Below are 26,176 nucleotides of genomic sequence, written 5' to 3' on the forward strand. Positions count from 1 at the left end.
ATATATTCATGATTTTTCCAACAGCTTTATTTATTTAACACATTAAATATTGCCCAAATAATATTTATTTTCATTCTTTTTTTTTGCGAGTAATCATTTTTGCACTCAACAATTTTGAAAACAAATTGCACTTATGGGGTGGGACAATCATCTAAATGGGAACATTATGCAAAGACTTAAGGAAAACGATGTAATTGGATTGTTTTTTAAAAAAGAAACTTATTAGTTTCAAATCGTCATTTTGCTGTATTCGAAAATAAAAGCAAATCTAAATTCATACATACGTATAACTGCTAAGAAAATAACGTTTTTTCCTTTATTTCCTTTAAGAGCATTAAATAAGAAAGAAGGCAAAATTCCAAAAGCTATTTATGCGATTCTTCGAAATAAAAAAGAAAATAGAAAGAAAATGGCAATGAATATATAATACGCAAAGATTAAAATCTGATAACGCAGTTTTTGTTTTTTTTAAAATAAAACAGATTTAATGTTTGGAATGTATAATACATGATTACTTAGCAAATAAAATAAATATTGTTAAGTTTCTAATCAGATACTGATAAGCTGACAAGAAATTTATTTTCAGTCAAAAACAGTTGTAATACACGACAATTTTTACAACTGTTTCATATTGGTTATTTTTATAATTGTTAATTTAAATTAAATATTGTAATAAATGGTTATTTTTTCTCAGTATATAAATATGGGCTTTCATCAAAAGATAATTGTTGTTACTTTTCTATTTATTCTGAATTTTTACAATTATGGAATTGCTGCAAATTGCAAACATTTCAAGGTGTTATCTTTAAAATGGTAAATTTAATTTAAATGCAAATGATTTCACATGTTTAAAAATTGAATTAAAATCCGAAAATTATGAAAATTCAACAGTTTAAAAATATCCATCATACAAAGTGCTAAAAGAATTATTACTAATTCAACAACTGACCTTAATTTGCAAATCAAATCATTTTTCTTAATTATAAAAATTTTCTACTTTAAATATTAAAGCTTAAATCAAAAAATCTATTTTTAATATAATTATAAAGCTTTAAATAAAAAAAAAATCTCCTTTTATTTTCCCTTTATTTTACTTTTATGAAATATAAATCCTTTTTTATTCATCAAAAAAATTGAAAATAAATGTGAGGACAATTTTGCTAATTTTCCTAATAATTTAATAAAAGATTGTTTTTTAAATAAGTTTTTTTTTTCCTTCAAAAAATGATTTTTGAATTCGCGTTCTTTGTAGAAAATTAAATATTAATTAATTTCATTCCTCGATCTGAGGGTCAGTCTTTCAACTTTTTCAAACAAATCAGTATTATATTTAAACTGCTCTATTATACACAACAGACCATTTATATTTAGAATATGGAATATGACTTAAAAAATTTTCTGAAATATCACCTCGAGATATTTGTGAAGATACAGTCTCCATCGTGTAAATTTAATTTCAAAAAAATAACACAACATCAACTCAGCTCACAAAAGCAAAACTTTAAGATAATCGAAAATCTCATTTTAAACATGCCGGGGAACTGTTTAGCACCCTCATCTTGTGTCATGTTAATAAGCTGTTACTTTATTCTCATTTAAATATGAATAGAGTATTAAAAGCTCACTCAAAATATTGACATTGAAATGTTAATCACCTTTCATAAGACGCAATGAAGTTCTTTATTTGAAATGAGTGTCACCTCGACCTTGAAGCCGTGACTGTGAAAAGGACGACAAATTGGAACGCTACCATTGTGTTGAAGGAAGATACAAAGCGAGAGGAACTTGAGGTGGAGGCTGCGTCGTTCTGCACAGCAGCGTGTTTCTCCCCTAAATAAATAATTATGGTTTCAATAAATAAATAAGTTTTCAATAAATAAATATGCTTTCAATAAATAAAAACTTTTATAAATAAATATGGTTTCAATAAATAAATAAGTTTTCAATAAATAAATATGCTTTGAATAAATAAAAACTTTTATAAATAAGTATGGTTTCAATAAATAAATAAGTTTTCAATAAATAAATATGCTTTCAATAAATAAAAACTTTTATAAATAAATATGCTTTCAATAAATAAATATGCTTTCAATAAATAAAAACTTTTATAAATAAATATGCTTTCAATAAATAAAAACTTTTATAAATAAATATGCTTTCAATAAATAAAAACTTTTATAAATAAATATGCTTTCAATAAATAAAAACTTTTATAAATAAATATGGTTTCAATAAATAAAACATTTTTTAATAAATTCAGTTTAATAAATATAATCGTTATAAAATGTTATTGGCTACATAATGAGATTTTTTAAACAATACATATAACTTGCATAAAAGGAAGTTGGATATTCTAATGCTATTTTGATACTACTTATAAAATGAGAAAGATAATAATATAATAAGACTACATTTGTTTGAATATCTTTACTGAATATTACATATTGAGGAATAATTATTTCAATGAAATTGTTGGTACTGTGTTTTTAGTCATGACGTGTTAAGAATTTACATATGCAGCAATATGAACATAATTTAAAACATATTATTCTTTTTAAATTTTAGAATAGAGTCTATTCTTAATTTTTTTTAAAAAAACAGAGATTATTCTTAGAATTTTTAAAGAAACAGATTGTTTAAATTATTATTTATCAGATATTATTGATTATTTATAAAATATTATTGACTACATAATGAGATTTTTTAAAAATACATATAAAGTACGTAAAAAGAAGTTATATATTGATATTACTAATGAAGTTAAAAAGATAAGAATATATTAAAAATAATAAGACTGCAGTTATTTGAAGATTTTTAATTAATTGTTAATATTACATTTAGAGGAAATATTTATTCAAATGAAAATGTAAATACTACTATTTTAATCATGATGTGTTAAGAGTTTATATACTCAACAATACGAAACTAATTTTCATTATACTATTCTTTTAAAATTTTACAATACAGATAATAATAATTTTTTTAAAAAAAATAGATAAATGCCCTCTATTTTATAAAAAAAATTAATAGACAACGTTCTTCAAGTCCATGTGTATTGATAAATTAACATAGCCTCAAAGTTCTGAACGAAGCAGTATTGTTGGAGGGATTAGAAGAGTATAGAACAAAACAGAAGACATAACAGTAAAATGAATATTTTTTAATTGACGAGGCCATTTTTTTTTTAAATTTGCGATGTGTCATAATAAAACAGAATAAAAGTAATTTATTGCCAAAAGTTATGTACAAAATAGTCAATTTTCGTCATAATTCTTATGAAGATACAAGTATTTGACATATCTGTTAATCAGCTTTCGGTCCCGTCTTCGAAGGACATTGCCACGAATGATACGAAATTGTCTTAAGCACTTTCCATTAATCTGAAAGTTTTTTTTTCTTTTAAAGAAAGAATATGGAGCATCAATATACATAAAAAAATTAAAACGCTCTAAAATCTCAGCTTTGATATATTGAAAGTCGACTGGCTGAGTTTTCAACTCCCTCTTTTTCTTTTGAACGGTATGATCAACTCGCTGAACAAGATCCTCTATTTTAAAATATTCACCGATTCGTTTAACAATCTAATCATCATTGAAGAACCGATGCATTCAAGTTTATAATCATTGCTAAAGTATCATAATATCATGGATTTGAACCTTTTAATATCCCTAATTAACCACCTTTTTAATATCCCTAATATTGCTTAAAACCTCAGAATAAATAAAAATAAAATTTACCCTGAACAGTTTCTTGAGTTATAACGTCCGATATATTCACAACACATCCATTAAATGACCACACTATATAAAGAAAAACTATTAACAGAATTTTGGTACTAACAAGGGAAGGGCACGGATTGAAATCTGAGTTCGGGATGAGGTTTAGTATAATAGTATCCATTTAGAATGCTCATTCATGAAAATATTAAAAAGCAATGGCCAGTCAATTTCGAGAATATGGTTCTCAAACTTTTAGTAAAGCTTATATATTGATAACTTGACTCCCGTCCGGACGATCACAATGGCGTGGTTGTCTAGGTAACCGTCTCATATGCGGAAGGTTAGGGTTCGAAACTGGCTGGGATTTTTTTTTTTTTTTCTTTTTTTCTAATTCTTTTTCGATTAAAATTTTACAAATATATTTTGACATCTTGCACAACTAATAAATGCTGATTATCCACAAGAGCAAAGTTTCTTTAAGAGATCTATGGGAAAACAAACTTCATTTACATTTAAAAACATCTCTTTTTCATCAGAAAGTTGGGAAGCGTACCATGTATACATTATCATCTTATTAAAAATCGGTGATGACAATTGATGGTGTATAATTGATTGAATTTTTACACTATCTTCGCAAGAATTTAGTTACATCATGTTCGATTAAATAAGAATTTTGTATACGCTTTGAACCATAGGCCTACGCATTCAATAAATTAGCACATGCTCTTTACTATTTCTTTTGATTACTGCAGTTGGGGATGTTTACTTACATATTTAACGAATATCAGCTGCTCCCTTCAATTTTTCATATAAATACAGCTTCTCCGAGTTAGAATTGATAATTTATTATTATTGAAATCCAAGAATTTGAAAATTAATTGTTTGAAAATGATCCAAGCAAGTTAAATTATCTGTAGCCATTAATGTAACGTTTTTAATTATTTTTTTTCTTTAAACACTAAATTATAATTTAAGTTTTAAAAGAATAAGCATTTATCCTTGCATAAAAATAAGTAGCACATTAAGAAAAAAAATATGTAAATCATTAATTAAATTTAAATAATTTTTTAATGCATCAGTATTTATAATTTTTTTAATTTTAATTTTATTATTATGTATTTCGATAAAAAATATTTATTTGTGTATTTAAAAAATTAAAAATATATTAATTAAAGGTATTTGTAATTTCTTAATTCAATAAGAATTATTAAAAAAGAAAAAAAAAATTCCCAGCCAGGTGCGAAGCCTGACCTTCCACATACGAGACGGATACCTAGATAACCATGCCGTTGGGATCAGAGAATAAGGATTATCAGTATACGCATTACCAAGAGTTTGAGGATCATTTTCTCGAAATTGACTGGCTATTGCGTTTTAATGTTTTCATGAATGACTATTCTAAATGTGTACTGTCATTATACTAAAACTCATCCCCATCTCAGATATCAACCCCGCCCACTCCCCTTGTAAACCATGTGAACTAGAATAAAGTCAATTTTTCGAGGTCAGAGGATCAAGTTATGAGCCGCTATTCTTATTACAGATTGATCCTCTTAGAAGAATCAGCCTCACTTTATATGACATTGTCCATAACCATTAATCTATACTTATATAAAGCTCAATGTGTGTGTGTGTATGTTGGCGCTCTACAGAAAAGACCATTTGACCTACAGCTACCAAATTTGGTACGTGTATACCTTAAAGGTCGGGAATGTGCACCTGGGGTCCCTTTTTTGAAATTTTAATTAGAATTTTAATTATTAATTAAAAACTAACTTTCCCGCCAAAACATCCCTTCATTTTCCCCACCGTCAAATGAGTAAGGCTTCAGTTTTTTTTCCAACACCAATGAGGCTAGGGTTATCATTTTTCGGCCGATTATTTTAAACGATTCTGTTTATTTTCTTAATGTTTGATGCGTTTAAAATTAACCGTTGTTAATTAATCGATCTTTCAGATTCCTTCTGAAGTACTTTTGAATTAAAATAAAACAGATTAAAGGAAATTAAAAATTTCTAATCTGCATAGCTAGGGATTGCAATAACGGACCAAAATTTCAATACCGATATTCGGTATTTTTTAAATCTTAATACCGGGATACCGGTTTTAAAACCGGTATTAAAGTTTGTTACCGGTGCCAGTTTTGTTAGAGAGTGTAAATACCACAAAAAATAATTTGTAACTTGTAAATTATAACAGTATATGATCACAAAAAAGTAAAGGAACATCTTATTTATTTAAATCACAAAAAAAAGGGTAAATATCACATTCAGTCTGTGGTACTATTACAAATTTTTAAATGTGATCTTAAAAAACATAATGCATCAATTGTACTGTCATTAAGCCTGAAAAGTAATTTTGTGTAAAAATTACCAGCTGTCGAAAACACTCTTTCGGCTTTATACTTTTCCAAATATTTACCTCTAAATCCCTCATCTTCAAATAAATCGATTTCTCGTTTTCGATATAGCTGATTTCTGTATTGTATTTTGGTTTGTTGAAATATTTTTATTTATCGCTAATTCTAATTTTTGTTCAAGAGACTTAATTCCTTTTCACTATCGACAGTAGTGACATCATAATCTTCGATAATTGAACCGAATTCTTCTAAATGTGGTTAGGTTTGTGGGTAAAAAATGTTAATTTAGAAATTTACTCTAAACAAATTAGAAAACTTACTCTAAACAATCAGATGTGAATTGGTTATTTTCTTTTCTTCTTTTTCATTTTCATTTTTAAAATCATTAGAGTTATGTAAATAAAATAAGACATTTTCTATTTCGGTATGCCTTCCTTCTGTGCGATTTTTCAATGTAATATATAATTCTTCAGATAGTGATGTGTGCTGTTCTTTCAGTGACTGCAACATGAAATTTATTGTTGCATTAACTGTTAATAAATTAGAATATCTCCGACATAATGCCTCAATAGTCAGTTTTATTGGTAGTAGAGCTGATATAGTTCTGGATGTTAAGTCGAATTCACTACCTGAAAAATTAATTTTCAGGTTTAAGTCGATTATTGCTTTTTGGATTGGATAACTCAGTTTCAAAAATCGTTCCATCATTAGAAGTAAACTGTTCCAACGTGTTTTAGAATCTAATATTAACATATATTCTCTTTTATTTTCAGTTAGTATATATTTTAGTAACATATCCTTTTTTATAGGAGAACGTTTAAATATCTTAACAACTTTTTGAAGTTTATAAATTATAGGAAGCAATTCTTGATAGGTTAATATTTCATCCTCATTAGCAATATCTTCTTCAACAATTACATTGTCATTATCTTCATTGTCAATATCACTCTCACTCTTAGTCTCTTCAAAGTTGGAATCCGAAGTTTCTATATCCACAGTATTTGGATTCTTCTGCTCTTTATTTTTTTCGTATAATACATCTATACATCTAATTGAATTCCATGTGCATAGCACAACTGCTGATTTGCACCAATCAACTTTCCAACTTTTTTCATAATTGTTTCTCCATCAGTCGTTATGGATACAATATTTTCTTTCAGGGATAATCCATGTTTCGCTCATTTAGATTTAAGCAATTAATTAAGCCATTAATTAGCTAATTAATTTCGCCCGTTAGGGAGACATAAAAACAAAAACGTATACTATTTTGTTATGTTCGCGATTCCTGAACATATAGTAGAGACAATTTAAAAAATTTTTAGTAAATACCGAAAAACCGGTATTTAAACTTATGAATACCGGTATTACAAAATTGTACAAATGGCTCAAAATACCGGTATTCGGTATCCCAGTATACCGGTATTGCAATCTCTATGCATAGCGTTACCGCAACTGGCGTAGAAAAATTCACGCATTTGCGTTACCGTAACTGGCGTTACGGTAACGCAATTGTTGAAGAAGATACGGTAACGCATGCGCATTGTATTCTGATTGTTTACATCTAATTTCAACGGAAGCGGACTAGATTTAAATTATTTTTAGGTTGGTTGTATGCTTTTGTAATTCAATTGTATTTATGTTAGTTTAAGTTCATCGTTTTTTAAGTATTTTTTTTACCTGTTTTCGACGTATTATTTTAAACGATTCTGTTTATTTTCTTAGTGTTTGATGCATTTAAAATTAAACATTGTTAATTAATAGGCCTGCTCAAGATGAATCTGAAAAAATTCTGTTGATAAATTCTTGAGATATTACATAAATTAAGAAAGATATTCTTTAGTGCCCATAAGGTTTAAATGCTCAATGACTCTGTTTTCAGTAATCATATTCCAAAAAAAGAAAAAAAAAATGCTTTGCTTCAGTAAAAAATATTATTACATTAATTGCAGATTAATCATTTCCACTATAATTTAAAGCATAAATTCTAAGGGAGCTAACAGAAAATTGGAGATATACAGATTATGTTATGACTTAAGGCCTTTATAATATTATGAGTGAATTGAAATTTGAAGTTTTAAAATATTGTAACGAAATTTTCCGGGGTTCGTTTGGATAGTGGGAGTTATATGGTGTGGAGAACGCTCAATCATCAGTAGAAAATAAAACAACGACGTTTATTTACACGAAGACACACAGGACAGCACAAAGACGGCAACTATATACAGCACAACAGATGATTATCTTCAGCCGAGACGTGCAGCATACAAAACAGCATAAACAGCAGCATACAACAAGTCTCTAATGTAGACAGTAGCACACATCTTAGTTCAGGACTAGCTTCACTCCGTCGCTGCTCCGCGTTTCTCTGGAAGGCCAGTTCTTTACCGTCGATCCCGACTACGACTCTTCGACTCCACTGGTCCACGACTCAATTCACCGTCGATTCCGACCGCTCTTCTCTGTCGCTTCCGAGTACTCTCGACTACTACTGGTTCACGACCACTCCCCGGTAGCTGCAGCTCCTTTTATAGGTATCAGGAGGCGGGGTTAGAAACCTCTCAACCAATCAGGAACGTTCAAGGCATAACTCGGTTCCTACTGGACAGATCGGGATAATTCTCGAAGTTTCGGGTATAAACTATTTCGGCGAAAACGGCACCAAGTTTGTCGCCAAGTCGCCAAATGGTCGCCAAGTTTGTCGCCAAGCTCTGAGACCTCCTATGGAACCAACTATGCTGGGAAGCAGCATCACAGGTTCGTAACAATATTTTAGTGAAGAAGCTATTAAAGGAGGAATTACATAAAATAGTTAATTATTAAAATTTTAACGATCATTAAGATTGGTGAACCGGCTGGTTGCCAAAGGCGGCTGGTAATTTATAAATTTAAAGCATATTGACGGCAACTAGAAATATTACAGAATAATATCGATTTCCTTACACATTAAGAAGTTTCTAAATTAAATTCCGACGAATATGTAATATAATGTTACAAACTTTTTATTTTTATCGAAATTTTGAATAAAGTAACTTAATGTCGGTTGTATTGATTTTTTGATGGCTTTATAATCTTTAAACTTATGATAATTAAATATAACACAATTTCAAAGATAAAAAAATGCGTTCAAACTGATTATATATAATAACGCCAAAAATGTAATTACTTTACAGAGTTCTTTGTCTTATGAATCCAGGAATGTTACAGAAATGTGATACTTGATCAGCTTAAAATTTTCATATTTTCTTAGTTATTTATAAGAAAACGCGTTTTTTTTTTTTTTTTTTTTTTGTTAATAAGTAATGGACATGCTTCCAATCGTTTTATCATTTTCTCTTCATGGTCTACATTTATCACTTCACTATTTTCTATAGTTTTCCATTATCAGAGTATATACTTCGGTGAATTTGATTAATTGATTGTTATTAATTATAATCAATTAATCATATCAATCGCAACATTTATAAATTAATATATGCTATTCAAAGTTACATATTGTTTAAGGTTTTCCAAAAATTTTTATCTGATTTTTTGTTAATTATTTATTGGTCACTTAACAAATCATTTTGTTACTTATTGCTATTTATTATTATCATGTGAGAACATGATGTTGTTTTGGTGAGAGGTTTTGAAGCTCGAAATCGCTTAGGAAATGAATAAAGCATGAATGGTCATTTTCATCATCATCTTTTAATCTCATATATTTTTTATCTGCTTTTACCAGTATTACATTATTATTATATATGCATTTTTGAAAGCAGATGCTTTTTTTAAAAAAAGTTAATCTGCTTTTACCAGTATTGTTTTATTATTACATATGCTTCTTTGGCAGCAGATGCGTTTTTAAAAGAATGACGTAGAACTATGACATCATAGGTTTTATTTCATCTCAAAATCGGTCGATCTCCAAAACTTTGTTTGCCAACTAGAAATATCAAAAATGAAAGTTTTAAAAAAATCATCATTATATATATGTATATATATATATATATATATATATATATATATATATATATATATAGAGAGAGAGAGAGAGAGAGAGAGAGAGGGGAATAAAGACCGATAGAGAAATCTCTTGATAGTTTAAAACCGGTTTAAACTGGTTAATGACTTAAATTAATTAAGACAAATAATGACAAAAATAATAATTCTCTCACATAATAACTTGAAATTTGTGATCGTAGATTTTATTTTAATTTTTCTCTGGTTTTGAATATTTGTTTCAAATTACAAACGATATTTCAAAAATTATTTTGAATTACTTTTATTAAATGATTTATAATATATCTTTCCAAGGGTTGATTTCCAATTTATATGAAGATTTCAAACTTTGCTTTTGATGTTACTTTCCAAAAATGGTAAACAAAAATTACTCTAAACTCACTTAATCTGCTATGTCTAAATTTATAAATAATATATTTTTTGTTATCTCAGTAACATATCATTTTAACATTTAACTTTTATCACTTAATTATTTCAATAAAAGTTTTCTACTATCAAAGCATATATTTTGGTGAATGCGATTAATTGATTATTATAAATTTTAAGCAATTAATCAAATCAATCGTGACTTATTTTAATATATATATACGCATTCAAAGATGTATATTGCTTTGATGTTTTCCAAACTTTCATATCTGATTCTTTTTTAACTATTAATTAATCAATTATTAAATTATTTCCATACTTATTGCTATTTATTCTGAATTATTTTTATTAAATCATTTATATATCTTTGGAAGAGTCAGTTTGTACATGACGAGTTCATTGCTCTTGATGTTACTTTCCAAATATGGTAATCAACTCTAAACTTACTTAATCTGTTCCATCTAAACATTCAAATAATATATTCGTTGTTATTCCTCGAACATATAATTAATAAGCAATTAGAAACTGATCGGTATCAGTCTTACCTTTGAGGACATGGACAAAGATGCTGGCCACATCGGCATTCGATGGACTGCAGGAATAGTTTCCCGAGTCGGAAGCTTCTGCGTTCCTAATTCGCAGGCGACTGATAGCAGTGTTGTTTCCGGCCTTCTGAAGAGCAATGTTTATCCTGCCAGGGTCGAAATTTATCATCCGTGAGTCGTGGTACCAGAAAACGTAGGCTGGAGGCTCTGGACAATCTGTGATCACGCAAGTCAAGTTGATCTCACTGCCGACACTCACGTAGAAATTGCCGCTGCCCAATATCTTCGTTTTCGGAACTGAAAAAGTAAATGATTCTTGTAGCATTAATTTAGTTTATTAACAAATTATTATCTGAGGAAATATTACGTGTTAGAAGCAAGACTGGGCAAATCTCTAACTTGGACCATAAAAACCCAATTAAAAATAAGCGAAATTGTAATTTGATATGATGGATTAGTACTCAACTTTTCCTGGACAAAAAAGAAGAACGAAGCTTGAAATAATAAGTTCGTAGTAATGCATACCCAACGAATGAAAAAATGGTGGAATTAATATCTGGATTAGCTAACGATCTTTGAACTTATGGTTTTATTGACTAAGATGCACAATGTTAACAACACTAATGTTGTTATACAATGGTCAAAATCACTTTTGTTTTCGCAAACACAAGAATTATATGAATAGACATAGTCTTTGAAGACAAGTTAGGGAGGGCCTATGTCTTGCGATGAACAGTTTTTTTTTAATTAAATGAAGTTTGGTTATTGTTTAATTGAAATCAACCTCTATCGATCTTAACAAAATTCAAAACATTTTTTGAGATTTTACTTGAAGCATAATTTAGAGAATTCGACCTTGATGTTAACAGTAATGCCATAAGTAATCCGTTAGTCTAATTTGAAAGCAATTTCATTCGCTAACAATTATAAATGGCTTTATCTGTTAAGAAGTTCAAGACGTATACAGTAAATGTATACAAAATAAAAGATATTCTTAAGAAAAAGATTTGGAATTGCAATGCATACTATAATTACAAGAAAAATTAATGCAGCTTAATATTTTCGCAAAAAGATATTCCATTTAAAAAAAGGCGGATTATTGCATTAAGAAATAATTCCTACGCACATGAACTTTAAAAATAATGAATAAAAAAATAATAATAAGTAATACAAAACAAAACTAATAACAAATAAAGAGTGACATAAAATATAAGTAAAAAAAAAGCATGTTAAGAAGAAAAGATAATTATGGTACTTTTTTAGATTGGAAAATTACTATTTCGAATAAATAAATGTTTCATAAACTATGAACAGTTCTTAGAAGAAGAAGCTTATTTAAGATGCAGAAATTAAAAACTTTTTTAGAAAGCGAGTAATATAATTAGCTTTTAATTAGACACAAGATGTATAAGAATAATTAGTTATACTATAATAATTTTCGAATTATTTGATGTATAAAAAATAAAATTATTTGTCATTTTAATCTACAAAACAGTAAGACTATAAGGCTCTTTAAAATAAATTTCAATGGCATTTTAACGTTGCAATTAATTACGTCAACTTCCTATGGCATACAGCTTTATTCGGAAATCCTTGTGAATCCTTGTCCTGAATTGGACCTTGTGCCAAAAAACCTAAACCATAATATACCATACCATTAGAGATTGCAATACCGGTATACTGGGATACCGAATACCGGTATTTTGAGCCATTTGTACAATTTTGTAATACCGGTATTCATAAGTTTAAATACCGGTTTTTCGGTATTTACTTAAAATTTTTTAAATTGTCTCTACTATATGTTCAGGAATCGCGAACATAACAAAATAGTATACGTTTTTGCTTTTATGTCTCCCTAACGGGCGAAATTAATTAGCTAATTAATGGCTTAATTAATTGCTTAAATCTAAATGAGCGAAACATGGATTATCCCTGAAAGAAAATATTGTATCCATAACGACTGATGGAGAAACAATTATGAAAAAAGTTGGAAAGTTGATTGGTGCAAATCAGCAGTTGTGCTATGCACATGGAATTCAATTAGATGTATAGATGTATTATACGAAAAAAATAAAGAGCAGAAGAATCCAAATACTGTGGATATAGAAACTTCGGATTCCAACTTTGAAGAGACTAAGAGTGAGAGTGATATTGACAATGAAGATAATGACAATGTAATTGTTGAAGAAGATATTGCTAATGAGGATGAAATATTAACCTATCAAGAATTGCTTCCTATAATTTATAAACTTCAAAAAGTTGTTAAGATATTTAAACGTTCTCCTATAAAAAAGGATATGTTACTAAAATATATACTAACTGAAAATAAAAGAGAATATATGTTAATATTAGATTCTAAAACACGTTGGAACAGTTTACTTCTAATGATGGAACGATTTTTGAAACTGAGTTATCCAATCCAAAAAGCAATAATCGACTTAAACCTGAAAATTAATTTTTCAGGTAGTGAATTCGACATAACATCCAGAACTATATCAGCTCTATTACCAATAAAACTGACTATTGAGGCATTATGTCGGAGAGATTCTAATTTATTAACAGCTAATGCAACAATAAATTTCATGTTGCAGTCACTGAAAGAACAGCACACATCACTATCTGAAGAATTATATATTACATTGAAAAATCGCACAGAAGAAAGGCATACCGAAATAGAAAATGTCTTAAGGTATTTACATAACTATAATGATTTTAAAAATGAAAATGAAAAAGAAGAAAAGAAAATAACCAATTCAAATCTGATTAAGTTTAGAGTAAGTTTTCTAATTTGTTTAGAGTAAATTTTAGAGTAAATTTCTAAATTAACATTTTTTACCCACAAACCTACCCACATTTAGAAGAATTCGGTTCAATTATCGAAGATTATGATGTCACTACTGTCGATAGTGAAAAGAAATTAAGTCTCTTGAACAAAAATTAGAATTAGCGATAAATAAAAAAATTTCAACAAACCAAAATACAATACAGAAATCAGCTATATCGAAAACGAGAAATCGATTCATTTGAAGATGAGGGATTTAGAGGTAAATATTTGGAAAAGTATAAAGCCGAAAGAGCGTTTTCGACAGCTGGTAATTTTTACACAAAATTACTTTTCAGGCTTAATGACAGTACAATTGATGCATTATGTTTTTTAAGATCACATTTAAAAATTTGTAATAGTACCACAGACTGAATGTGATATTTACCCTTTTTTTGTGATTTAAATAAATAAGTTGTTCCTTTACTTTTTTGTGATCATATACTGTTATAATTTACAAGTTACAAATTATTTTTTGTGAAATTTACACTCTCTAACAAAACTGGCAAATAAAACAAAGAAACACCTTTGTTTCCTTTCTTTTTCCAAAATTTCTAATACCGGTATTAAAACCGGTATCCCGGTATTAAGATTTAAAAAATACCGAATACCGGTATTGAAATTTTGGTCCGATATTGCAATCCCTACATACCATACCAGCTTTATTCGATTATTTAATGTAAAAGATAACTCAAATTATGAAATATGAGATAATGCATCTAAAATCAGTTTAAATAATAATTAAATAAAGAACATTAACACGGTATAAAACCGAGCTGAATATTTAAGCTAATTTTTCAAGATTATCTAACTTGAGAACTGGAATAATTTAAAGATTATCCTTCTTATGCCCCGATTAAAAATATTCATCAAATTTCAATTATAAAGAGTCTATCTTCTTAACAAATTTAAGATGCTGGAAAAGATTATATATCTCAAATATTAATTCTATCATAGACAAGATAATCTTGTATTGTGGATTTAAAATAAGAATCTTTATACAAGTATATATATATATATATATATTCATTTATATTTTTGACTCCATACTTCTTAAATTATGGTTTTAAACCATAAACATAATTCTTTCAAAGAGAAAAGATATGATGCCAAAAGATAGGGTGTCATAAAAAAGGAACTTTATTTATTTGTTTTTGGAATTGCTAAGATTTTAAATGGATTTTCTAAGTTTATGCTAAGAAAGAAATACGGAGCAAAGAAAGTTTAGAAAGAAACGGTGTTTATTGTATTTCAAAGATTGCGTCTTTTAATTTCTATTTTAAAGCAATACATACTCTTTATCATTTTTTTCTTTCTAAAGCACGTGTAGATACATATATCTTTTCTTGATATAATTTTATTTTTCTCTTAGTCTAAATCGATGGATATCTCTAATAACCAAACAGATGAATCTAAATGTCTGTGTCATAAATATTCATGAAAGGAGGTATGAAAACACAGAAAAATTTCGAAAAAGGCTGATGCATCTTCTTCCAAATAATTAAAAGGAAAATGCACTGAATTCTTATTATTCTGAAATAATCCATATGTTAAGGGAAGATATTATTCAGAAGTTCTGGAAAGACATTAGGAAAGATAAATGTGTACTTAAATGATTAATATCTAGACTGTAAATAGGTTAATTATAGTTATAAATGTGAATGCAAAAATTTAAATAGGACATTTGCTAATAATGAAAAGAAGATACATGGTTAAATTTTTTAAACTAGTAAATAAAACATAATTATTTACTTATTAAGCATTGAAATTTATAATCATACCATTAACTCTTAACTGGGGATGTGCGGTCTGTGAGACCGCTAGCAATGGATTTTCTGTCACTCCTTTTCTATTTTTAGCTCAATTGAATGGATTGACCCTGTAGCTTCCTGTTTTGTGACCTTCAATACACGTGAACTTTTTCAACCGATTTCAGCAGTTGCTTTTTAAAATAATTCAGTTATCTCTTCGAGCGCAGTCTCTAAGATCGCATCTCCCTGTTAGTGTCCCAGTGGTAAACAAGGTTTAGCAGATGGCGCTAAAACTTGGGCCTCGAAATATCATCCAGTTTACTGATCCTATTATGAAGCAGTGCTCCAGACATTTTTAAATGAAGCATAAAGTGATTTTAGTGATAAGGATATGTATACAGAAGAGTTTTTCGATGAAAGTTCGCATTCAACTGATTTTGATATGTATGTTCAAACATAATTAATTTTTCTAGTGATAATGCATTTTGAAAAAATTATAAAATATATTAATATACCAAGAGATATATATACAGATTTATAGGTTGATTTTTATACTAGTTCTTTACCTGTATGCTTAAAATGCCCTAGAAAACCGTGCTATAAAAGTCACACAAGCCGATAAAAAAAGGGTCAATTTGTCATTGTCATTTTTTTTTTTCATATAAATGTTGAATTTTACATTATGTTGTCTTTTATATACCTTCATATACTGTAAAAATAAATATGGTTTAAAAAGTAAAAAGTAATATGTCTTTTCAAGAATATTATTTATTGTAACATGTAATTTGAGAATAAAATGTATTTTCCAACGCATTTACTTTTTTCAATGATAATATATTTTGAAAAATGTCTAAAACATATCTATATATCAAAAAAAATATATGCAAAATATATTGGCAATTTTTCATACTAATACATTTATTAGAAAATTTAATTTGAGTGTAAATGAAATGCGGTCTTCTAGACCGCAGCTCCCCAGTTAAGTCCTAAAATTTGACCTCCCCAGTTAAGGGTTAATTAATACCATTTGTCCTTTGCTCTCTTAAATGTAATTTAATGCAAAGTTATTCACCTAATAATAGGGCTTGTTTATTGTTCTTAAAATAAATATATACAATTGTTTTCAGCTGAATTTCCTCAAAAAGTTGATTTACATCTATTTACCATTCTGTAGGTATTTTTAACAATCAAAATTGAAGAATAAATAAATAAAAGACCAAAATGATGCCCCGTCTTGAATGGTGACCATCAGTTATCTCTCGAATGCAAAGGGTTAATTGTCTCAAAATAATTTTTCAGATTGAAAATAAACTCAAAAATGAGAATCATGCATTTGTTTCTTACCTATGACTTTTAAATATACATAATGGCTGATCGGTGGGTCAGAGCTAACTTGACATTCATACAATCCTTCGTCAGAAAGTTGAGGGTATCTGATTTGTAAAGTCCAATCCGTGGCGTATTCATTATATATTGTCTGAAATCTTGTGTCACTAGTATAGGTGTATAAACCTACCGTGAGTAAATGAAAATCCTTGAGCCGCAACCAAGATACCTAGTAGAAAAGAAATATTTTAAAATCTATTTTTATATATGCATACATAAGAAAAAGTTCATATTACATTAACGAATAGTTACTAAATTACATTTAACAAAGAAGCGTTGATTCGTGACAAGAATAATTTTTAGCTTAGATGTGCAGATGAAATTGTTATAACACTTTATTATACACTGGCAAAACATAAGCATCATCAAGGGAAAATTATTTTTTGGTTCACCCTGTTAAAAATTGTAAACCCTCTGTTAGTTTTTAATTATGAACCCGTCCGAGAAGCTTTAAAACATATACACCAAAATGTACCGACAAATTAGTAAACCTAGAAAAAAGTGTAAATAATAAAAATATACGAAAACAAAAGAAGGCTAAAAAATGTTATTACATTTGAATGGCAACGCCTTTTTTTAAAAACATGCATAAATATGAACCTTTTCTTACAATTTCATAACATAAAAAAAAAATCGGAAAAAAATGAAATTCAAGAAGTATATTAACCGTAATGTTATTTAAATAAATGTAATTATATTTGTTACTTTTCATATAAATAATCAATTAATGAATAAAGATAATTTTCATTCATCCAGTCATATTGACTTGCATATGAACAATCAGGCAGGCATGAATGCTGGATTAGTTTCAAAAATACCTTTTTCACTTTTTCAAACATAAAATAATTTGATTTATCATAATCTTGATGTCCAATTTTCGTAGAGATTACTAATTTTTTTTCCATATTAGTAAGAGTAACAGGAAAACCAAGCTTAGCTCAATAAGTTTTTTTTTTTTTGAGAAAATATTTAGATACGAATCACATATTGATTACATATGAATAGTTTTCGATTTTAACTACCTATGAACTGGTCATTTAAATAAAAAAATGATGAATGCATTTAGTTTAATATGTTACTTAAAACAATCTGCTATATTACAGTATTAAACTATTTTTAACTGAAAATTATGCATTCTTTATGGAAAATTATGCATTTATTTTTTGTTTGCTGCGGTTCAACATTTACGAAAAAAAGCATTTCAAACTCTATATTATGATTTATCTAGCTTAAACAAGATAAGCAAGTTCTTATAGGAAATGACATTTTTTTTTAAGTGACGTCTGGATTGACGTAATTAAAACTATCATGTCAGTAAAGAAATATAGTTCGGTGGAATATGCATTTTCTTCTAATCCAATCTCTCAGACACGCTTTTATATGCTTACATTTTACTATCCAATACATAAAATAATATATCCTTTGCTATGAATTTCTGGGCAAAAATAGCAAGGATTTATCTTTCAGATGGTATCGATTTAAGTTCAAAGAATCGATACAATCTTTCATATTTCTGACAACCAAAACATTATTATAACAGTGTACGCTTGTGAGCTGCTCAGAAAATGGTGCTTCAAAAAACCATTTTTCTTTGTTAGAGATGTGATTGGATTTCAGTGTTTGTCTTTGAGGGGATATATCAATATAAAATACAATCCGTATGATTTTCCGAACAGTTTTGTATAAAATTGCTTCACGTAATTTCATCGTTTTATATATTTACAATTTTTGTTTTAATTTTTTCGCAACGCATTTCTTAATGTATCTTCAATATAATTAGTATGTTCTCACTATATCTTTATATGTTTTTTAAAGGAAATTTAATCCAAACGGAGTCTGAAAAAATAATTTAAAATATAGTTGGAAGCAAATAATAAATTTTACGCATAACTAAATTTAATATTTTAGTTTACACATCGTTTCATAAAGCCACACATTTTTGGGTTTAATTAATTTAATAATGTTTAAAAAATCTTTGGAAAATAATAAATAACGTAACACTGGAACATTTTCCAAAGTTAAATATTGCTTTATAAATAATCTGCAGGTTATCGAATTACCATTATTTTTATTTTAGACAGTAAATTATGCAACTTCAACTAGCGAGGGTTTTCTGCTTTCAGTTTTTTTTTTTTTTTTTTTTTTTTTTTCTAATATTGTCTCGATATGGGACTTTTGATATTTTATATCATAGAGTATAAAACTGAGTATTTGTTGTTTGTATATTTCCTTTACACCGCTTAAATATAAAATATGTTACAAATCTGCGATTCTAATCTATGTATGATTGTTACATATTATTCGAATACACATATTACATAGTATGATTGTTACATAGTATTCGAATACACACAGTACATAGTATGATTGTTACATAGTACAATTCTAATCTATGTATGATTGTTACAGATCTACAATTCAATTCTATAAATTTAATTTCATTAAACTTAGAAATTTGTGTTTTTCTGTTATTACATTATATAGATATGGCTGGATAAAAAATACTCTATCTTTTCAGAGACTTAGATCAAAATATGGCAGATCATTCGTATTTCTCACCACATTTTATGACTGTAACTCTTTGAGGTTTTGAGTAATCATGCTGAAACATCCAATGACAAAGAAACATTTCTGACAGGAAGTTTTTAATGTGGAAATTAATTAAAAATTCCGAAATTAAATTTCTTAAAGATTGCATTTTTTTCCTTCATCTTTCCTAATTGGCGAAGTAAAACAAAATGAATTTCTGACAATTCAACTCATATGACTCAACTCAACTAAAGTAGTAGATGATAATAAAATACTCTTAATTCATTTTAAAATCAAGATGACTGAAGCCTCATAAAAAAATAAATTAAAAAACCCTTAGTTATTAGTGATATTTGTCGTCTTTAAGTTTAAAAGATTTTTTTTTTCACTTTTGATTTTCACAAATTTTAAATTTTCTCTGAATATGTTTTTTTTAAAAATTTTTTTATTTATTATTATTATGACTTTTTTTCGGTCCTTCCGTATTTTTTTTTTTTTTAGCTAAATTAGTTTTTACATAATTTATTTTAACTATGCATAACGATAAAAAAAATCAAACTACAATTTCTTCATCTTAATGAAGAGAACTTGCCTCGTTCTTTTAGAAATAATTCATATTTAAATAAAAAGAATTTTGAACAATCACATTCTTTCCGAAATGCTGCAAAGGATTCAAACAGATAAAAATTTTAAAAATATTGCAAAAAAAAAAAAAGAGAGAGAGATAGAGAGAGGTCAAATAATGATTTAAAATAAAAAGCCTTCCAATTTTGGGTAACAAGAGCAGGGAGGTACAACAACCTTAGTGGTTTATAAAATGTCACTTTATTCAAAAAAGAATCACAAATGTTTTCAAAAAATGTATTATCTCTCTATATATATATATAATGCTAATGTCCGTGGCACAGAAATAGTTCTCTTTACATATTGTCGAATGGCAACAGTCAAATGCAAATAAATTATTATACAAACGTTTCAGATGGCTTCATTGATCGTTTTTACAACTCTACTTAATTCAATGCTAAAAATGGAGCTCAAAAAAATTGCTATACATTTTCTGTATAGGATTCCTCAAAGACTACTCCATCTGAGAAAACAAGATGAAAAAAAAAAAAAGATTAATAATAGTCGGCAAAGTTACATCGGATGCAGAAACATACTTGACCATTGCCGGGTGGGTAACTATTAGAATTTACTTAGGAGAATTGAAGACCACATTTTACAAAATTATTACCTCACAAAATTAAATTTTGTATTATATTAACAAGAAAAAAAATAATTTTTTACTGATATCAATTTATGTTGTTACTTATGCACTTATCATAGACAACCCCGCTAACGAAGTCAACGATTTAAGTCGAGTTTTGTGCAATAAGCTTCTGAGGGTAAAGGCCCCTAAACACCCCAAGGCAGAAGTCTGACTTCTAGCTCATATGAAGATGCCACTCACACAATCGTTTGCACAACCCCCTTTTTACAGGGAGCGCTCTTTCACTCGCTTCACAGATAGAACACAAGGGGGAAAATAACCATTCCCGAACCGAGACTCAGAAGTTTGCGCTACCCGTAGGCCAGGACGTCGGCGATATCAATTGTTCTATATCATATCGTTTTATTATTATTATTATTATTTTTAATACACTTTCTAAATGCAGTACAAAATACATGCATCGACTTTTAATGTTATGATGAAATTCAATTAATCCAAGAAAATATTCATTCGCGTGCTTTTTTCTAATTTTAAGATTAAGATTTAAAAATGCCTTTTTTTTACATTAAGTAATATTTTACTTCCACTTTTATTTCGTAGTATAGACATTTTTAATTTGCGCACTTTATAATTTGTTCTGACTTATTCAGTTCATGTTTTTTTTTCGTTTTATCGAATAACAAGACGAAATTTGAAACAAAAAATTGCATATGCATTTCACAATAATATTTAGCATTCTAAAAAGTCAATAACGTGTCATCAATATTCTGGTGAACAAGCTGATCATCAAGGCTGGCGTGGCTAATGCTATCTTATGAGATTCAGTGGTGATATTCCTTCACTTAAATAAATGCATAAAAAAAGGACAAACTTACGAGATCGAAATAAGAACAACTCTGGACGGCAAGCATACGCAGTTTCCCAACGATAAGGTTATCAGGAAATTAATCTAGACATGCTGCTATAGCATCTTCTTTAAAAATAGAAGAGTTATTCTTTGACAGAAGTTCAAACTATCGATAAAACATTCAAATGGCGGCATGTGAAATACTGGCCATGGTACCTTCAGATATTTTGATTGAAATGACCTATCTATAAAATAAAACTTTCAATTTCCTATTTCTTTCAGTTCTGTATCACATAAGACAATTTTATTCCTTGTGTATCGACACTGGAAATACATAATCGTCACGTTTCAATACATTTACTACTTCTACGGATTTGACCAAAACAGTTCCGAGCAAACATCTATTCGATTTTTATTTTTTTTTTGTCTCAATTCTAGACTCGCCAGTCCTTTGACAGGATAATTTTTCTTTCCTATTTCCCTTTTGGGAAATTCAACTGAAAACAGACATTCATGAAGTGGAAAGAAGTCAGATCGGAGAAGAAATATCCACGCGTATATATCAAATGAGTGAAAGCTTACGCGAGTGATGTGACGTTCGAAATCCTTTCATGTCGCCATCTGTAGGTGACGGATGAATTATTCCGAAAGAGAGTCCTATCTTTCCACAGATGTTCCTTTATCTGTCCGCTTCGTTATTGCAGACAGATGGGACAGGAAACACTTTTCGCGTCAGATGTGTATCTAATGGGTTTTTTCTGTGTTAACGCAAATGTGTTTCGTTGATGGTTATCAAGTAACGAGGATAAACATCCTCATCCAAACCTTGTTACATTTTTACAAACGTAGGTTTTTTGACCAATCTATACATACTTTAAATTGAAGGATTTCTTAGAATTCTACATGAGTTCCCAACCTTCTCAATATAATAATTGCATTGAATTATAAATTACTAAAACATGTATTTAACTCAAGATAAATATCAATTTTAAAAAAATCACAAAATCACATTAAGTTAAGTAACCTATTTATCATTTCATTTCGTATACTTATTTAAAAACATTAAATGCCATGCACCATTTAAATGAGATGTAAAATAAATTTATATGTCAAAATGTTATAAATGACAATTTTTGAACTCGGAAAAAAAAATGATATTTGCAAAAAAAAAAAAATAAAAAAAAATCAGTATTTGTAGAATAATACTTTATCTAAAAGCTATATTAAAGGTAAACCTCGAAGCAGATTATGAAACAATATTACTCAAAGCATTTATGCAATTTCTCAAAATGGCATAAACATCTAAGCTTAAACTCGTTAATTTCCTATTTATAAAAGTTACATTACGATTATTTAACATTTATAGAAATTTAAATTCTGAATCTAAAACTAATGCTTTTCACTTGTAATTGTTGCTTTGCTTGTAACTGTACTATATTTTACACGTTTTTTTTTTTTTTTTGGAAGTAATAGATGGAATTCATAGAAGTCTTCATTTTTTGATATTTTACTACACGTTAAAAATCTTTGGACATATGTCTAAAACTTTCTACTGTGACCTTTTAATGAATATTTCATGATTTTCAAAAAAAAAAAAAATGTTTAATTTCTCCGCTATATATATATAATATATATATAGCGGAGAAATTAAAAAAAAAAAAAAAAAAATTTTTTTGGAAAATCAGGAAAAATTTAGTAAAAAATCACAGTAGAAAGTTTTAGACATATGTCCAAAGATTTTTAACATATGTCCAAAGTGTTTTTTTTAACTGACGGTACTGAGAGACCTATGTAGCTCGAACTATCATCTGCTAAGCCACCAAATTTTGTACAGTAACTATTGACGACATGGGAAAAAGAAATCCGCGAAAAAAGAAATTAGTTTGAAAAGTTGTCGATAGGGAGAAATGTAGCGCTTTTGATTTAAATTTTAAGTTTAACTGCATGATAAAACTTTAAAGAGCTACAGTAAACAGATAAATGAATAAAAAAGGATTAATTTTTCTACAATTGTGTTTTATTTGAAAAAATAACTTCTGTAAATGGTTACAAATGTAAAAAGGAGATTCTATTCGACTTCCTTTTTATTCTTTGTTCTTTTGATAGATATGTTTTTTTGATAGATGTTCTTTTGTTTTAATTCAGTAGAATCGCTTTCCCGGGGAAGACATCGGTTTTTTTCAATATGACCTTCATTTTCTTGGACTAAACATTACTTTCTGTATACCGCATTCTCTACAGCTGAATACAACATTTCACGAGGCATGTTCATAGCAGTCCGTGTTATGTTTTCCTTCAAAACTGATAAGTTCGAAACTCCAGTCTCAAAAAAGTATGGTCCGATGACAAAATCTGCTGTAAAACCATACCAAACAGTTACTTTTTGAGAAGGGAGTTGGATTTCTTGAAATGCATTGGGTTGTTCAGATGCCCAAATTCTAGAATTCTGAGTGTTCACAGTCCGATTCAAATAAAAATAGGCCTCAACACTCCAGAGAATTAATTGTCCAAGGCCAAGCCTCATCGACCTCCATCCTGGCAAGAAATGTCAAAGCAAAGGTTAATCGAAGATCATAATCTGTAGGTTTTAATTCATGCAAAAGGCTAATTTTATATGGATAAAATTGAAGAATTTTTCTTAAAACTTTCCATTCTGTTGAAGCACTAACATTCAGTTACCGGGCAACTCCTCGTGTACTGCTATTAGCAGCAGTACACGTCTGATTTCTTTCAGCCATTGCAGTTGCAACAGCTGCGATCGTATCCTCCGATACCTGTTTCCGTCCTCTACCAGGCCACCTGTTTATGGCGAGAGAACCTGTTTATTCAATTTTTTTAATTATTGCTTTCACTGCATTAATTTATAGAGGACCTTTACGTAAATTGTTCCGATTTCTAAATTCGCGAAGAGCGGCCGCTGCAATGGATTGATTAAGATAAAAGAGCTTCACAAATAATGCACGCTGTGCTAAAGTGAGACGCATTTTACAAATCAACTGATATTTGAAATGATTTTCTATGCTTCGCGTCTTTTTATAACTGAAAATATTGGCGCTGATGTCGACTACATAATCGGGATTTTGCATTTTGCAATTTTCCCTCGTGTTTTATGCAAAACTTTAGTTGTCTTAAAGTGTAAAGCGCCACATTTTCCCCTGTTAGAAACTTTAGGAATTTTTTTCGCTGATTCCTTTATCCCACGTCGTCAATAGTTCCCGTACAAAATTTAGTGGCTTTGCTGCAGGTAGTTCAAGCTACAGAGTCTCTGAGTACCGTCAGTTTTAAAAAAAATACATCCTTATATATTTTGAACCATTCAATATTACTCCACGATTATTTTGACTTTGTAATTTTCAATACAATTTCAAAGAAATTTATTGACATTTATGCTTTATACTAAGTTGAAAGTTAAAATATTAAAAGGGTTTACAACAATTTATTTTTCAGTTTTTCTGAATGGGATTTCTTTTAATTTTTGCTGTAATAGCTATGCGCAATGACGTTTCCATACGGATTTGAAATAGTAAATGAAAATCAGATTAAACATGTCATTTACAATCAGTTGGATTCATCAAGTTCGTAGATGGATTCATCGAGATTAGATTCCAAGATTCATCAGTTGAATTCATCAAGTTCGTTCGAGGGATGGTTTCATGATTTTAGATTCTGTATCAGAATTATATCTTTACGTTTCAATTAAAAATCTGCATTTTAACTAAAATATCAACTTTAATAAGGTAAAAAAAAAAAGAAGAATCTAAAAAGTTTATTGAAATTCATTTTCTATTTCGTGAATGCTTTCGGAATATTGAAATTTAACGCATAAATGGATAGTATATTTAAATATTTACTAAGCAATATCTAATATATAAAATATTATATAATATTATATTTCATCACACCTTTTCCATCTGCTGTAGCATCGTGCAATTTTTAACGCACTGAAATCTAAATACTTAAGTTTTTTTTATATATAAAAAATGTTTCTAATTTCATGAAAAACTCACACCAGTTTTTCAATTAGTTCATTTAAAGAAGCTTAAGAACATAACATTAATCAGAAACACTTCATTACATCGATGGAGCAATGATGATGATTTTTTAAAAAAAATGTATAGTTAAAATTTAATATCCTGTTTAAATAAATATCATTAATCACAATAAATCCTTAAACGTAAATCAAATCATAAACGTAAATCAAGCAAGTAGTATTAAAAACAGTTTAATTATGAAAAAATTTAGCTTAAATATGAAATATCTGAATCATAAATTCCCAAATGGATTCGTGCATTAAAAAAAAGTTTCTTTTTAAGTAACTATTTCTTTTTTTAATATATATATGCTTAAAAAGAAAAAAAGATAGAAATCACGCGAAAAACACATTTGGATAAATTTATTTTATTCCACTGTAATCCGATACCATCTAACCTAAAACATCGTTAAGAAGTCACGGCAAATGCGGTTTTCTGTGCACAGAGATTAGAGAGAACCTCCTTTGGGACTAATCTGGCTTAATAGGGATTAACGGAGTTCGCTTCCTAATGGATATTTATTGAACTACTTTTGTGGCGTTACCCAATCGGTTAGTAGTGAGATAAAGCGTGGAACATTTCTATTCGACAGCTTTTGCTACACATACATGAA

At 28.4% G+C, this 26,176-nt stretch overlaps 1 protein-coding gene across 8 annotated transcripts in view; it reads right to left on the reverse strand.

Moving 5' to 3' along the window:
* Nucleotides 1-26,176, reverse strand: part of LOC129968472 (zwei Ig domain protein zig-8-like) — a 270,080-nt gene that overhangs the window by 11,980 nt on the left and 231,924 nt on the right. For 4 of the 8 annotated variants that reach the window (XM_056082383.1, XM_056082381.1, XM_056082386.1 and 1 more), the window contains exons 3-5: nt 16,905-17,115; nt 10,989-11,285; nt 8,173-8,859 (exon numbers count right to left, since the gene is read on the reverse strand). In XM_056082383.1, the coding sequence (XP_055938358.1) occupies nt 8,717-8,859; nt 10,989-11,285; nt 16,905-17,115 (651 nt within the window). In that variant the 3' untranslated portion in view covers nt 8,173-8,716. Of the gene's footprint in view, nt 1-1,655; nt 1,831-8,172; nt 8,860-9,749; nt 10,001-10,988; nt 11,286-16,904; nt 17,116-26,176 lie in introns of those variants that run through there. The other 4 variants (XR_008784412.1, XR_008784411.1, XM_056082382.1 and 1 more) reach the window with 2 other exon arrangements.

The sequence above is a fragment of the Argiope bruennichi genome, chromosome 5 (genome assembly GCF_947563725.1).
Source record: "Argiope bruennichi chromosome 5, qqArgBrue1.1, whole genome shotgun sequence".
NCBI classification, from domain to species: domain Eukaryota; kingdom Metazoa; phylum Arthropoda; class Arachnida; order Araneae; family Araneidae; genus Argiope; species Argiope bruennichi.